General features: G+C 44.3%; 1 protein-coding gene across 1 annotated transcript in view; it reads left to right on the forward strand.

Annotated features, from left to right (window-relative positions):
• tha1 (threonine aldolase 1) overlaps positions 1-16,843 on the forward strand; it is a 113,521-nt gene that overhangs the window by 72,159 nt on the left and 24,519 nt on the right. The window contains exon 3 of the mRNA XM_063074565.1: positions 14,790-14,878. Coding sequence (XP_062930635.1) covers positions 14,790-14,878 — 89 coding nt within the window. The remainder of the gene's footprint in view (positions 1-14,789; positions 14,879-16,843) is intronic.

Consider the following 16,843-nt stretch of genomic DNA (forward strand, 5'->3'; position numbering starts at 1 on the left):
GGGTATAGTGGATAGCTGGCGCGTAGCCAAGTGGTTAAGGCATTTGTCTAGTGATTTGAAGGTTGCTAGTTCGAGCCTTGGCTGAGGCAGCGTGTGTGTCCTTGAGCAAGGCACTTAACCACACATTGCTCTGTGACGACACCGGTGCCAAGCTGTATGGGTCCTAATGCCCTTCCCTTGGACAACTTCGGTGGCGTGGAGAGGGGAGACTTGCAGCATGGGCAACTGCCGGTCTTCCATACAACCTTGCCCAGGCCTGTGCTCTGGAAACCTTCCAAGGCCCAAGTCCATGGTCTCATGAGACTCACGGATGCCTGTTAGTGGATAGCGAGCAAGACCATCGAAGCTTACAGGAAGGTCTGGACCATCTGGAAAAATGGGCAGATGGAACTTAATGCAGACAAGTATGAAGTGTTGCACTTTGGGAGGACCAACTAGGTAAGCAATGGGGCACTGAGGAGTGCAGTAGAACAGAGGGATCTGGGAATACAGATCCTTAATTCCCTGAAAGTAGTATCACAGATAGGTGGGGTCATAAAGAAAGCTATTGGCATATTGGCCTTCATAAATCAATGTATTGAATACAGGAGTTGAGATGTATGTTGAAATTGTATAAGATGTTGGTGGGGCCTAATTTGGAGTTTTGTGTGCAGTTTTGGTCACCAACCTACAGGAAAGATGTAAATAAGATTGAAAGAGTGCAGAGAAAATTTACAAGGACTTGAAGACCTGAGTTATAGAAAAAGGTTCATTAGATAGGACTTTATTCCCTAGAACTTAGAAGATTGAGGGGAGTTTTGATGGAGGTACACAAAATTATGAGGACTATAGATAGAGTAAATGCAAACAGGCTTTTTCCACTGAGGTTGAGTGAGACTACAAGTAGAGGTCATGAGTTAAGGATGAAAGGTGAAATGTTCAAGGGGAATACTAGAGGGAACATTTTCACTCAGAGAGTGGTGAGAGTAGTCTGCGCAAGTTGATGAATGTGGAGTCGTTTTCAACATGTAAGAGAAATTTGGATAGGTACATGGATGAGGGGGTATGGTCTGGGTGCAGGACAATGGGACTAGGCAGATTAATAGTTTAGCACAGACTAGATGGGCTAGACTAGACTAGATGTTTTAGTTCTGTAATGTTCTATGTTCATCCCCTCTCACTACCTCATTCACTCACAAACTTTTCCCCAGCTCAGATTATCAAACATAAATTTAAATGCCTGCAGACTTATGAACAGACAATGGACCTATGCATGAACAGTATCTCGCTATCTTTCCTCTCTTTTTGCACTATTTATCTTTTATATATATATTCCTTATTGAAATTTATAGTATATTGTATATATCTTACCATACTGCTGCTGCAAAACAACAAATTTCATGACGTATGTCAATGATAATGGACCTGATCCTGATTCATAAAGATATTAGGTCAGAATGACAATTTTGTTGGCATGAAACGATAGCAAAAGATTATTGTTAATATTCCTCTGATACTCAGTATCTGGCAGGCACCAAGGATGCTGGCCACGAATTAACTACCTGAGTTGAAATGCCAACTCATTGAGACCTCTTGCTGATATAAATCAGCTTTGTTATTCTGTACTAAATTTAGATCAGTCAACCACCTGGTCAGTTACTCTGGCTTTAACAATGCATGAAGGTGCAAGTCAGTATAACTGTCAGAGGGGATGAGACTTGTGTCAAATTTGTCTTGTTTTACTGCTGAGGGGTCTTTCAATGATGTCGGGGAGCAGTAGGTGGACAGTGGACTCTGACAGGACCTGGAGCTTGGAAGCTAAACTTGCTTTCCGGCCAATGTAGTCTCTGCCTAAGGATATTTGGAGCAGTTTTGGCTTGAACAGTTAGTGCAGAAAGCAGTCTGAGCATTTCCACAACCTTCTATGGTTGTGCAGTTGATAGAATGCGAACACACATCACTGTGTGGTAAGGAAACTGTACTGCTGTCAGCACTGTATATGGGGTGCTCATCCCACTCCCACCAGGGAAGAGGCTACACAGTATCCACACCAGGACCACTAGACTCAAAAAGCAGGTACTGCCCCCAAGTCGTCAGGCTGATCAATAACTCCACCCATTAACCCATCCCACCACCACTACATACACATCACCTAGTGTCACTTTATGTACATACTAACAGTCTATTTACATTGCGTTTCATAGGATTAATTTCTTATTTATATTTATTGTGCTTTTTACGTTGTTATCAGATCTGGAGTGATAATCATTTCATTCTCCTTGACATTCGTGTACCGAAGAATGACAATCTTCAATCTTGAATCTTCTAGGTCCATGTGATTATCTATCCCTGGTATCTTGAGTATCCCTGATGTAGTTATTCAATTACAGATGGCCATGCCTTCAGTTGCCTTGTATCTAAGCTCTTGTGTTTATCCCTGTGAACCTCCCACCTCCTTTGAGTCACTACTTAAGTCCTAGCTCGTTAGGCAAAGTGACGATGATTAGCTTTGTATGTCACATGTACGTCAAAGCATTGAAATAGCTGGACTACAACTTACAAGGTGGCAGGGTAGAGATACGTCTCTACTAAAGGAGCTGTAAGGTGCTCCTTCCTTCTGCTAGCCTGCAGATCACCTTTGGACAAGGTGTAGCACCCGCTTAGCCCCCTAATTAAGGTCATGTGAACCCACGGGAGTGGTGGTGGATGGTCGTTTGAGCAGCTGGTACATATTCTAAGCCCTGGTTATGTGACCACTGACGCCAGGTAGACAGTCTCTAAAGAGTATTGATAATGGCTGGGGTTGCCCATTTTGTAAAGACACTACCCAGAAGAAGGCAATGGCAAACCACTTAAATAGAAAAATTTGCCAAGGACAATCATGTTCATGGAAAGACCAAGATCACCTACATCATATGGCACGGGATGTAACGAACAAACAAGTTACTAACTCTAAGCTTTGAATCTTTTCTTGAAATCTGGGAGGTAGCTGCTGGAGTGCCCAGAGGAAACCCACACAGTCACAAGGAGAACGTACAAACTCTTGCCAGGCAACAGCGGGAATCAAACCTTGATCGATCTTCAATCACCTGGGACAAAAGCATTTTACGGTTTTCTGTATCAGAACCTGATAACTTTCCTATACAGCACCTTAGTGTGTCTTCTTAGAGGTACTATGAACTTATGAATGACATATGATCTGGCAAACAAATATTCATAAACTGAACATTCTAAAGTCAAGGAATAACATGTTGCTGCTTGTTGTGTGGGAAAGAATAGTGAGGGCTATATCTACCAAATAAGAACGTAGATCCTACTGATGTTGCAACAGGAAACCGCAGACAAAGCCTAGAAGTAGAAATGTGGAATGCAGCAGTGACGACAGCCGAGTTTCAGGAACTTCTCTAATTATGTTATAGTATACACCTATTGTTCTATTAGATTCACTGTTAACTGAGTTGATCTTGTGGAAAATTATTTTGTTCTGTAATCAAAATCCTAGCTTGTCACCTAATTAAGTTCTTTTTTCCTCTGTAACCACCATTCTGTTATCAAAATGCTAAAAGAACTCAGCAGGTCAGGCAGCATCTATGGAGAGGAATAAACAGTCGACATTTTGGGCCGACACCCTGAGAGTCCTGGTGAATGGTCTTGGCTCGAAACATTGACTGCTTATCCCTCTCTGCAGATGCTGCCTGGCCTGCTGAGTTCCTACAACGTTTTGTGTTTGTTACTCTGGATTTTCAGAATCCACAGAATCTCTTGTGTTTCTGATCCTGTTATCAAGACCTACTTTTACTGTAAATCAAGTTCTGACAATCTTGTCAATTGAGAACATAAAAGCTGTACCAAATTCACGCTCAGGTAGATCAGCTTTTACTGGTCTCCCTGTGAGCACCAATTTTAATAAAAAGCCTCTGATAATTTGAACGCCAACTGTGTGGCCTTTCTGTTTGAGCCGAGAGTGCTGCTACTACTTCGAGAGGATACACAAAAGTGATTCCAGGATTGAATGGCTTGTCATATGAAGAGTGTTTGATGGCTCTGGGCCTGTACTCACCGGAATTCAGAAGAATGAGGGGTGACCTCACTGAAATCTATCGAATGGTGAAAGGCCTTGACAGAGTGGATGTAAAGATGATGTTTCCTATGGTGGGAAAATCTAAGACCAGAGGACATAGCTTCAGAATAGAGGGGCATCCTTTTAGAACAGAGATGAGAAAAAATTTCTTTCTCCAGAGGGTATTGAATCTGTAGATTTTTTTTTGCCACAGGCTGCTGCATATTTATGATTCTTGATTGGTTCAGGGCATGAAGGGATATGGGGGAAGGCAGGAGATTGGAGATGAGAGGAAAAATCGATCAGCCATGATGAAATGGCATAACTGATAGAGTGGACAAAATGGCCTCAATCTGCACCTATATCTTACGGTGCTGTGGTCTCATAATTCCATCTGTCTCACTGTAGAACAAGATTGATCCCGATTTCTTGAAAATTGAGGATCGTGCACGTTTGGTAAATGAAACAGTTTTGAGGCTTTGTGCTTGGAGCCAAGAGATTGCAGATGGTGGAATCTGGGGCAACAAACGGTCTGCTGGAATAATTTAACAGGTTGAGCACACTTCTGTGGGAGAAAAGAAATAGTCGATGTTTCAGGACTGTGCATTAGGACTAAGATGAGATTAGCTTTATTTGTCACACGTACATCAAAGCATACAGTGAAATGCGCCATTTTGCATCAACAACCAACACGGTCTGAGGATTGTGCTATAGGCAGCTAACATAGTGTGCTCACAACTCACTAACCCTTTCTCTAACCATACGTATTTAGGAATGTAAGAGGAAACTGGAGCAAACCCACATAGTTGGAACATACAACCCAGATCGGTTATCACTGGCGCGGAGGATGCAAGCAGCTCTTGTGGGCTTACATTTCACAAGGTGAAGATTTGCAACAAGGAAAATTTCACAGTGGCGAAACTTGTTAAAGTTACCAAATTAGTTGCAGTGAGGCAAACTCAAAGCTTTTTCTTCAATGCTTTTCTCCTATGATGGTGAGTCATTTGAAAGCAGGACTTACAGTACTGGAATTGCATTTCTCCCTCCCTGTCAGGAACTTCTCAGAGTATTTTACTGAAATGCTTATAAAGTGCAATGACTGTCGTAACATTGAAATCTATTTGTGCAATATTACTTCCTTCATATTATCATTTGACTCAAATTTTGGCAAAGAGAAAACCGCATCCAATGGTGACTGGTTGGAATAGTGCAAGTTGCGCAACAGGGGAATGGAAAACAGAGACGAGACGGCAAGAGGACAGAAAGAGAAGTACAACTAATTAAAGAGGTATCATGTGCACCTTCTGTGCTGTTCTTAAATAAGTGAAAATCCATCAATCCTGAGAAATTACAGAAAGTGTATAAGAATTGACAGGAACCTCGAGATGATCTCTCCTTTTGAGACTCAGGCCTAGGGAGCCACACTGAGAATGGTGAACCAGTTAAGAGCCATTCAAGAAGCTGTTTGTCCGAGAAAATGAAGTGGTATTCTAGAAATAGGACCTGGGCTGAAAGAGTTGAAATTAAACGTGTATGTGGTCATGAGGTGAACTGCTGAAAATTATATTTGGAAGACCTGAATGTGGAAATACTCAGGTTAAAAATACAGTAGAAATCTTCATAGAGGAAAAAGTTACATCAGTTTAAGCAGCCTTACTCAACTTGGTTATGCTACTCTCTAACATATTGAATGTACTAACTACGGAAGATTGTGATGAAATTGTTAGTTTATGCTTAGATTTTATGTTGCCAAGATTTGATGTCTGATTGTAAACTTGTTCTCATTGTATGGTGTATGACAACACTTACTTCAGGAGTTAATATCTAATCATTATCGCAAGATCTGTTCACACAGTTACTGAAGTTTTATGGTTTTCGCAGTCTCACCCCTTCCTATCTCTCCTGCATTTCTGGATTTCTGCTCATCCTGTGCTTTCTAACCACAACTGGCTCGTGGTTAAGCAACACCACAATCGTTCCTTTGTTTTCAGATGCCACCAAGACTCTGCCACACCAGTCTGTATCAACTCAACAACCCATGGAGATACCTGGCCTCCTCTAATTCTGCCTTCTTGTTTATACTTGAACTCAATCACAATACTGGCCTTGCCTTCAGCTTCAAGGCTCTAAGCTCACCGAACCGAGTCCGCTGAGAGGTTGAGGCCTTTTGGCCTCTGCAAGACGTCTGGGGTAGTCAAAGGCCCAGTGTCTGCAAGTCCAGATCCAAGTCTGCTAGAGGCTGGAGGCTGACGAAGACAGCCTGTCTTAGGGTTAGAGGACTGTGTATGTGCGTGCACGGGAGGGAGGAAGGGGGCTTGTTTTGCTGTTGTAGTTTTGTTGCTTGTTGTGTTTTGTGTTGTTCTGGACGTGCTATGTTGGCGCCAGAATATGTGGTGACACTAGCAGGCTGCCCTCAGCACTAAATAGACAACCCCTTAGGAGAACAGAATACTCAACTCCAGTCACCGTATTATATCGGAATTAGGTTTAATATCACCGGCACATGCCGTGAAATATGTTAACCTTGTGGCAGCAGTACAATGCAATACATAATAATAGAGGGAAAAGAACTGTGAATTACAGTAGGTGTGTATGTAAGTATATATATATATATATGTATGTGTGTAAAATAGTTAAATTAAATAAGTAGTGGAAAAATGGAAATAAAAAAGTAGTGAGGTAGTGTTTATGGGTTAAATATCCATTCAGAAAATGGATGGCAGAAAGGAAGAAGCTATTTCTGAATCATCGATTGTGTGACTTCAGACTTCTGTACCTCCTTCCTGATGGTAACAATGAGAAGAAGGCACGTCCTGGACGAACGGGGTCATAATGATGGATGCCACCTTTTCAAGGCTTTGCTCCTTGAAGATGACTTGGGTGCTGGGGAAACCAGTGCCCACGATGGAGATGACTGAGTTCACAACTTTCTGCAGCTCATTTCGATCCTGTGCAGCGCCCACCCCCACCACATACCAGATGGTGATGCAACCAGTTAGAATGCTGTCATCTGTAGAAATTTGCAAGTGTCTTAGGTGACCTACCAAATCTCTTTGCGCTCCTAATGAAATTAGGCGCTGTCACACTTTCTTTATAACTGCATCGATATGTTGGGCTCAGGACAGATCCTCAGAGATACTGACAACCAAGAACTTGAAATAGTTCACTCTTTCCACTTCAGTTCCCTCGATAAGGACTGGGGTGTGTTCCCTCATCTTACCCTTTCTGAAGTCCACATTCAGCTCTTTGGTCTTACTGACGTTGAGTACAAGGTTGTTGCTGCAAAGCCACTCAATTAGCTGAGAAATATCTCGCTCCTCCACTCAACTAGCTGGTATATCTCACTATAAAGCGAGAAGTATCAAGAAACAAGGGTAATGGACTAGTTTTTGTTCAGAGTTTGGTTAGTTTATTGTCATATACGTACACCAGGGTGCAATGGAATTTTTTGCTTTCATGAAACTCACAGAGCGAACAGTATATATGGGCATAATAAATACAACCTGCCACTTTAAGTGCACCCAAAGACTTGGCCTCCACACCCGTCTGTGGCAATGAATTCCACAGATTCATCACCCTCAGGATAAAGAAATTCCTCCTCATCTCTGTTCTAAAGGGACATCCTTGTTTTCTGAGGCTGGGTCCTCTGGCCCTCGACTCTCCCACTACAGGAAATATTTGCACCGTGTCCTCTCTAACTAAGCCTTTCAATATTCAATATGTTTTAATATTTCAATATTAATTACAACAAAGACCACAAAACAACAGAAATATGCAAAGGTTGTGCAACTTGAAGTGAGGTTAAAAAGTTCCACTGTTTAGTACTCTTAACCACTCTCATTATCTGGTAAGCTTCCATTCTAGATACCAGATTCTCTTCAGCCCCAACTAGCACTTAAGTCTCATGTTATCTTCAAACCTAACGGGCTTTATCTCTCTCCCAGCTTCAGCTTCTCCTGCCTAGCAAATGCTTTGCAACTTCAGCTTTGAAGATTTAATGTGACCCTGCATTCACCCCCATGTGTCAGTGGAGGGCATTCACATTTCTAGTCTCCAACTCTCTACTCTCGATATTTATTGTTTTTTTTCTTTAGTATTTGCATAGTTTGTTGTCTTTTGCACATTGGTCCTTTGCCTGTCGCGTTGAGTGTGGCCTCTCATTGATTCTATTGTGTTCCTTTGATTTACTGTGTATGCACACAAGAAAACAAATCCCAGGGTTATATATGGTGACCTATATGTACTTTGATAATAACTTTTCTTTGAACTTTGAATTCTCAAAGTATCTCTGAAGTGGGGCAGCTCTGATTTTAAGATTACGCTGCCTTGTTCTGGATGACCCCACCAGAGGAAGTAGGTTCTCTTGATCAGCCCCATCAAAGGCAGCCTAGTATTATAATCCCCTTAGTCTAATCACTGCTCAATATCCTGAGGTCCAGGAAATGCACCACATTATTATTGCCTCGGGATATGGGCTAAGAGGCTTAAAGGAGAAACTTCTTCATTCAGACCTGTGGAGCTCTCTTCTGCAGAAGGCAAAGTTGCTGAATATATGTGAGAAGAGCCTGGATATATTTTTATACTGTATCTTAGGGAGCCATTGTAGTGGTTAGTGTGACGCGATTACAGCTTGGGGTGTTTCAGAATTCGGATTTCAATTCCAGCGCCGTTCTGTAAGGAGGCTGTACGTCCTCCCCAAATGCATGGGTTGTCTCCAGGTGCTCTGGTTCTCTCCCACAGTCCGAAGGCACACTGGGTAGGTTAATTGGCGATTGTATATTGTTTCGTGATTAGGTTAGGATTAATCGAGGTTGCGGGGTTGCTGGGACGACGTGGCTCAAAGGACCGGAAGGGCCTACTCGGCGTTATATCGCTTAGTAAGTAGATGGACACAAATAGCATGAAAGGCTGTGGAGAGTAACACACACACGCACACACAGACACACACACACACACACACACACACACACACACGCACACACAGACACACACACACACACACATACACACACACACACAGACACACACACACACATACACACACACACACACACACACACACACACACACACACACACACACACACACACACACACACACACACACACACACACACACACACACACATACACACACACACACGCACACACAGACACACACACACACACATACACATACACACACACACACACGTGCAAACATACACATACGTGCGCGCGTGCACACACAAACACACACACATACACACACAAAACACACAAAACACGTGCGCACACAGACACACACAACACACACACGTGCACACAGACACACACACATGCGCACACACAACACACACGCACACACACATAACACGTATATACACACAACACACATGCACACATACACACACATCACACATATATACACACACACAACACACATGCACACACACACACATCACACATATATACACACATGCGCGCGCACACACACGTGCACACACACATCACACATATATACACACACAACACACACGCGCACACAGACACAACACATACACACACAACATATACCCGCATACAGACACACACTGCACACACACCCACACATGCACACACTACACACACACGCACACACATACAAACACCTCACACACATAAACACACACACACAACACATACCACACACAAACACACACCCACACATACACACACCACACACACACACACACACACACACACACACACACCACACATATATATACACACGCTGTGCATGCACACAACACACACATACACACACACAGAGTTCTGTTTTTATTTCATCCATGTGTCTATGAGTCTGTGCTATATATGACTGTTGGTACTGTGATTTACACCTTGGCCCCGGAGTAGCACACTTTCATTTGGCTGTGTTCATGGGTATTCATATGTGGATAAACGACAATTAAACTTGAACTTGAACTAATGCATCTGCCTCTACCACCTCCCCTGGCAGCACATTCCACGCACTCACCATGCTCTGTGTAAAAAGAATCCTACTTCTGACATCCCCGCTATACTTTCTTCCAATCACATTAAAATGATGCCCCCTCATATTATCTATTTCCACCCTGGGGGAAAAAATATCGCTGGGGAGAAAGATATACAGAAGAGATTCTGCAGATGCTGGAAGTCTTGAGAAATGCACGCAGACAGAATGCTGGAGGAACTCAGCTGGCCAGGCAGCACCTATGGAAAGGAATAAACGATCAACGTTTAGAGCCAAGACCCTTCTTCAAGACGGGAAGGAAAAGGGTATGGAGAGCCAGGCAGAGGAAGGGATGGAACAGGTTCAGTGGGCTGAATGGCCTCCTCCTCCTACTTCTCTGTTTTCACCTATTACTCAGAAGCAACATGTAAATTTCATAATGGTAATTCTATCCTAGTCCCTGGCAGAGACTACAACTGATTACTTAGAGACCACGCCTCCGAGGGGTTGTGCAGCGTTGACTTTACAGGAGAATTAGACATCTATGAATCCTGTTAGGAAATATTGCAAGTATTTGTAATCAGTTAATATCTGTGCCATGGGATGTCTGGTCTGCTGGCACCCAATTAATCTGTAAGCTCTGAGATGTTGTAACAAAAACTGTTGTGACAGAAGGGATGAATAAGTAAGAAACAATCTCCTATTCCATACTGTAGAGCAGTCCAACAGTGTAAATGATTACATATAGTGATGTTAATTTAAATTTATGAACACTTTAATCCCCCAGGGTTTGAGTATTTAAAGAACAAGTCCAAGAAGTAGCAGATGCTTTGGTAGTCATGTTGCAACACATTCAATGTTCCGGAATGGTTCCAAAGGATTGGAGATTACCTCATGTAACCCCACTGTATACAAAAACGGGAAGATCTAGTCCTCCCAAATCTTTGGGAAATAGCCCCGATATCTGGGAAACACACACAGAATGCTGGAGGAACTCAGCTGACCAGGCAGCAGCTATGGAAAGGAATAACCAGTTGATGTTTCAGGCCAAGACCGTTCATCGGGACTGGAAAGAAAGACAAATCAGAGTGAGAATGTCGCGGGTGGGGGGGCACGGGGAGGACAGGGCACAAGGTGGTAGGTGATAGATGAAACCCGGAGAAGGGGAGGAGTAAAGAGCTGGGAAGCTGACTGGTGAATGAGATAAATCGCTGGAGGAGGGTGAATCTGATAGGGGAGGGTAGAAGATCATGGAAGAAAGGGAAGGGGAAGAAGCACCAGAGGGAGGTGATGGGCAGGTAAGGAAAAAGATGAGAGAGAGAAACAGGGATAGGGAATGGTGAAGGGGTGGGCAACTACCAGAAGTTCAAGAAATCTATATTCATGCCATCAGGTTGGAGGCTACCCTGACAGAGGGATAGTTGGGAAAATAGATTTACAAATGAGATGAGATTTTATTTGTTTGCAAATACTTTACTTTTGATTCTGTGAGTGATAATGCTGACCTCCTCTGCCCCAAGATCAGGGAAACCTTCCAGATTGGGCAGAGGTGAGGAAAGGACTGGGATCCTGGACCCCTTGGCATGTCTTAAACCCAAGAGATTCTGCAGAGGCTGGAAATCTTGATCAACACACAAAATGCTGGAAGAACTCAGCAAGTCAGGCAGCGTCTGAGGAGGGAAATGAGTAGTCGATGTACCGGGCTGAAACCCTTCATCAGGACTCTGGCACTGATCTCCAAAACGTTGATGGTTTATTCTTCTTCATAGATGCTATCTGATCCTTCAGCATTTTGGGTTTATTGATATGTCTTAAACCAGATAGAGAAAGATCTCTGTTTCAGTTGGAATGTGAAGATTGCCATCTTGTCTAGTTGAAGGCACATGAAGACAAAGGAAGGGGTAAAGTCACATACTTTTACAAAGAAATCTTCAACAAACTTCTCTACTATAGCTCTTGATAGCCACTATGACTTCCCAAAATGGTTCAGAGCGATCCCTGCAGCAGTGACCATTGCACAGAGTCTGCAGCATGGTGGCATAATGGTGGTCATTATGCTACTTCAGTGCCAGCGATCCAAATTTGTAAGTCCTCCCCGTGACCGCATGTGTTTCCTTCAGGTGCTCCGGTTTCCTCCCACAGTCCAAAGATGTATCGGTTGGTAGGTTGGTTGGTCACTTGGTTGTAATTAGATGGCTCGGGCTCATTGGGCTGGAAGACTGCCGATGGGATATCAACCGTCCCGACTTCACCACATCTTGTTCCAATTCCAACCTCACTCCTTCCGAACGATCTGCTCTCCACTCCCTCCGCACTAATCCTAACCTTACTATAAAACCCGCCGATAAGTGGGGTGCTGTTGTAGTCTGGCATTCTGACCTCTACCTTGCCGAGGCACAGCGTCAACTCACGGATACCTCCTCTTATCTACCCCTCAATCATGACCCCACTGAAGAGCACTAGGCCATTGTCTCCCACACCATCACCAACTTTATCCGCTCAGGGGATCTCCCATCCACTGCTACCAACCGTATAGTTCCCACACCATGCACTTCCCGTTTCTACCTCCTACCCAAGATCCACAAACCATCCTGCCCAGGTAGACCCATTGTCTCAGCTTGCTCCTGCCCCACCGAACTCGTTTCTGTATACCTCGACATGGTTTTATCCCCCCTTGTTCAATCCCATCCCAACTATGTTTGTGACACTTCTCACGCTCTTAAACTTTTTGATGATTTTAAGTTCCCTGGCCCCCACCGCTTTATTTTCACCACGGATGTCCAGTCCCTATATACTTCCATCCCCCATCAGGAAGGTCTCAAAGCTCTCCCCTTCTTTTTGGATTCCAGACCTAACCAGTTCCCCTCTACCACCACTCTCCTCCGTCTAGCGGAATTAGTCCTTACTCTTAACAATTTCTCCTTTGGCTCCTCCCACTTCCTCCAAACTAAAGGTGCAGCCATGGGCACCCGTATGGGTCCTAACTATGCCTGCCTTTTCGTTGGCTTTGTGGAACAATCCATGTTCCAAGCCTATACTGGTATCTGTCCCCCTCTTTTCCTTCGCTATATCAACGACTGCATTGGCGCTGCTTCCTGCACGCATGCTGAGCTGGTTGACTTCATTAACTTTGCCTCCTACTTTCACCCTGCCCTCAAGTTTACCTGGTCCATTTCCAACACCTCCCTCCCCTTTCTTGATCTTTCTGTCTCTATCTCTGGAGACAGCTTATCTACTGATGTCTACTATAAGCCTACAGACTCTCACAGCTATCTGGATTATTCCTCTTCCCATCCTGTCTCTTGCAAAAATGCCATCCCCTTCTCGCAACTCCTCTGTCTCCGCCACATCTGCTCTCAGGATGAGGCTTTTCATTCCAGGACGAAGAAGATGTCCTCCTTTTTTAAAGAAAGAGACTTCCCTTCCTCCACCATCAACCCTGCTCTCAAACGCATCTCTCCCATTTCACGCACATCTGCTCTCACCCCATCCTCCCGCCACCCCACTAGGAATAGGGTTCCCCTGGTCCTCACCTACCACCCCACCAGCCTCCGGGTCCAACATATAATTCTCTGTAACTTCCGCCACCTCCAGCGGGATCCCACCACCAAGCACATCTTTCCCACCCCCCCACTTCTGCTTTCCGCAGGGATCACTCCCTACGCGACCCCCTTGTCCATTCGTCCCCCCCCATCCCTTCCCACCGATCTCCCTCCCGGCACTTATCCTTGTAAGCGGAACAAGTGCTACACATGCCCTTACACTTCCTCCCTTACCACCATTCAGGGCCCCAGACAGTCCTTCCAGGTGAGGCAACACTTCACCTGTGAGTCGGCTGGGGTGATATACTGCATCCGGTGCTCCCGACGTGGCCTTCTATATATTGGCGAGACCCGACGCAGACTGGGAGACCGTTTTGCTGAACACCTACGCTCTGTCCGCCAGGGAAAGCAGGATCTCCCAGTGGCCACACATTTTAATTCCACATCCTATTCCCATTCTGGTATGTCTTTCCACGGCCTCCTCTACTGTCAAGATGAAGCCACACTCAGGTTGGTGGAACAACACCTTATATTCCGTCTGGGGAGCCTCCAACCTGATGGCATGAACATTGACTTCTCTAACTTCCGTTAATGTCCCTCCTCCCCTTCACACCCCCATCCCTTATTTATTTATTTATCTCTCTCTCTCTCTCTCTCTCGCTCTCTCTCTTCCCCCCCCCATTTCTCTCTCTGTCTTTTCTCCCTCTGTCCCTCTCACTATAACTCCTTGCATGCTCTCCACCCTCTGGGCTCCCCTTCCCCCTTTTCTTTCTCCCCAGGCTTCCAATCCCATGATCCTCTCCCTTCTCCAGCCCGGTATCCCTTTTACCAATCAACTGTCCCGGGAGAGCTCCATCCCTCCCCCTCCCGTCTTCTCCTATCATTTCGGATCTCCCCTCCCCCTCCCACTTTCAAATCTCTTAGTATCTCTTTTTCCAGTTAGTCCTGACAAAGGGTCTCGGCCCGAAACGTCGACTGTACGTCTTCCTATAGATGCTGCCCGGCCTGCTGCGTTCACCAGCATTTTTTGCATGTGTTGCTTGAATTTCCAGCATCTGCAGATTTCTTCGTGTTTGGGCTGGAAGAGTTTGTTATCATGCTGCATCTCTAAATAAAATAAATTTAACGTCAGCTGGCTGGTTGGTTTACTTCCTCTTGTACAATCTGAGGTTACCTGGTTCCCAGAGGTCAATGTTGAGTAAACCTTCCTCTGAAATCTGACATTGCTAAATAACGACTCCTCTTTTCCTTTGCAGTTATGTGTCACTGCCGGGAGAGGGGAGTGGAGCTCGTTGTTGGTGATGCGGCACACATCCACCTCTTTGAACAGGGAGGCAGTGCACAGGTACCATACCCCTATTGCTCACCTCGCCTCCGGGGAGCATAAGGCACTGGAGTGGCCGCTTTACATTCTTAGAGCATAACTAGACAGCGTTATATAGATGTGAGTTGGAAGTGAGACTGTGTGTTTGACCTAAAGTAAACTGGTAACTTGGCTTACTATTTTCACGTGTATGGAGGCACTGTGAACAACTTCACTCTCCTCAACACTGAACTGATTCCACAACCTATGGACTCACTTTCAAGGATTCATGTTCTCAATATTATAAATTAATTTGTTTATTTATTAATTGTCTTTTTTTGTATTTGCACAATTTCTTCTTCTTTTGCACATTGGTTGTTGTTTGTGTGCTATTTTTCACTGATTCTATTGTATTTCTCTATTCTACTGTGAATGCATGTGAGGAAATGAATCTCATGATAGTACTTAGTGACATAAATGTACTTTGATATTAAATTTACTTTGAACTTTTGAACATTGAAATTTCAGTGACACACATACACACACACACAAAGTGCTGGAGGAACACAGCAAATCAGGCAGGGTCTTTGGGGAGGAATAGAGTCGATGGTTCTGGCCAAGACCCTCCATTAGGGCTGGCTTTCTGTTATTCCCTTAAACTACCCCAATGCACTGATGTGATAAGTGATCTGTACGGAGGGGCATGCGAAGGAAAAAATTTGTTTTGCAAAGATCATTTCATCACATCAGTTTGCTGGGGGAGTACAAGGGAAAGCAATAACAGAACGCAGAATAAAGTGGTACAGATACCAAGGAAGCGCAGTGCAGTGCAGGCAATCAGGTGCATGGTCACGACAAGATAGATCGAATCCATCTTATCATACTAGGGAACCATTACAACAGCGGAATAGAAGCTGTTCTTGAGCAATGTTCCTTCTAAGGTGTGTGCGCGCGCACATCTTTTGTGACTAGCGCACGAAGGAGTTTAAACTGCGCACAAATGGTTGTCACCCACAACCTCATTGGCATGTTAGGTATATTTCATCGTTGTACACAATCACATTTCCTTTTCCGGTTTCCAATGCAGACAGCGTTGACAAGATGGAGTTTGCGATGATTTGTTTGCAGATTTTAGAACTGGCTTATTTAAGCTGTTTTTGTTGAAGAAATTATTCAGTGCACACATGTTGTCATCACTGGGAAAAGATTGCACAGCACAAGATTTTTGCGCACGCTGGTCATTACACATTAGAGGGAGCCATCTCCTTGATCCCGGTGGTGTATCCTCAGAGGTTTTTGTATTTTCTGCCTGAAGTCAACAATAATTATGCTGAGTCTTAAGAGAATGTAGACTTCAACATTGACACACACTCTGTCTCTGTCACACACCCACACTGTCGCACTCTCTCTCTCTCTCACACACACACACACTGTGTCTCTCATACACATACAGACACACTTACACTCTGTCTCTCACACATACACTCGTTCTCTCTCTCACACACACACTGTGTCTCTCACACACACACTGTGTCTCTCACACACATACAGACACACTTATACACTCTATCTCACACATACACTCATTCTCTCTCTCTCACACACACTGTGTCTCTCATACACAGACACACTTACATACTCTGTCTCTCACACATTCACTCGTTCTCTCTCTCACACACACACACTCGTTCTCTCTCTCTCACACACACTGTCTCTCATACACAGACACACTTACAGACTCTGTCTCTCACACATACACTCGTTCTCTCTCTCACACACACACTGTGTCTCTCATACACATACAGACACACTTATACACTCTATCTCACACATACACTCATTCTCTCTCTCTCACACACACTGTGTCTCTCATACACAGACACACTTACACACTCTGTCTCTCACACATTCACTCGTTCTCTCTCTCACACACACACACACTCGTTCTCTCTCTCACACACACTGTCTCTCATACACATGCAGACACACTTACACTGTCTCTCACAC

This window comes from Mobula hypostoma, chromosome 22 (assembly GCF_963921235.1).
Source record: "Mobula hypostoma chromosome 22, sMobHyp1.1, whole genome shotgun sequence".
Lineage (NCBI taxonomy): Eukaryota > Metazoa > Chordata > Chondrichthyes > Myliobatiformes > Myliobatidae > Mobula > Mobula hypostoma.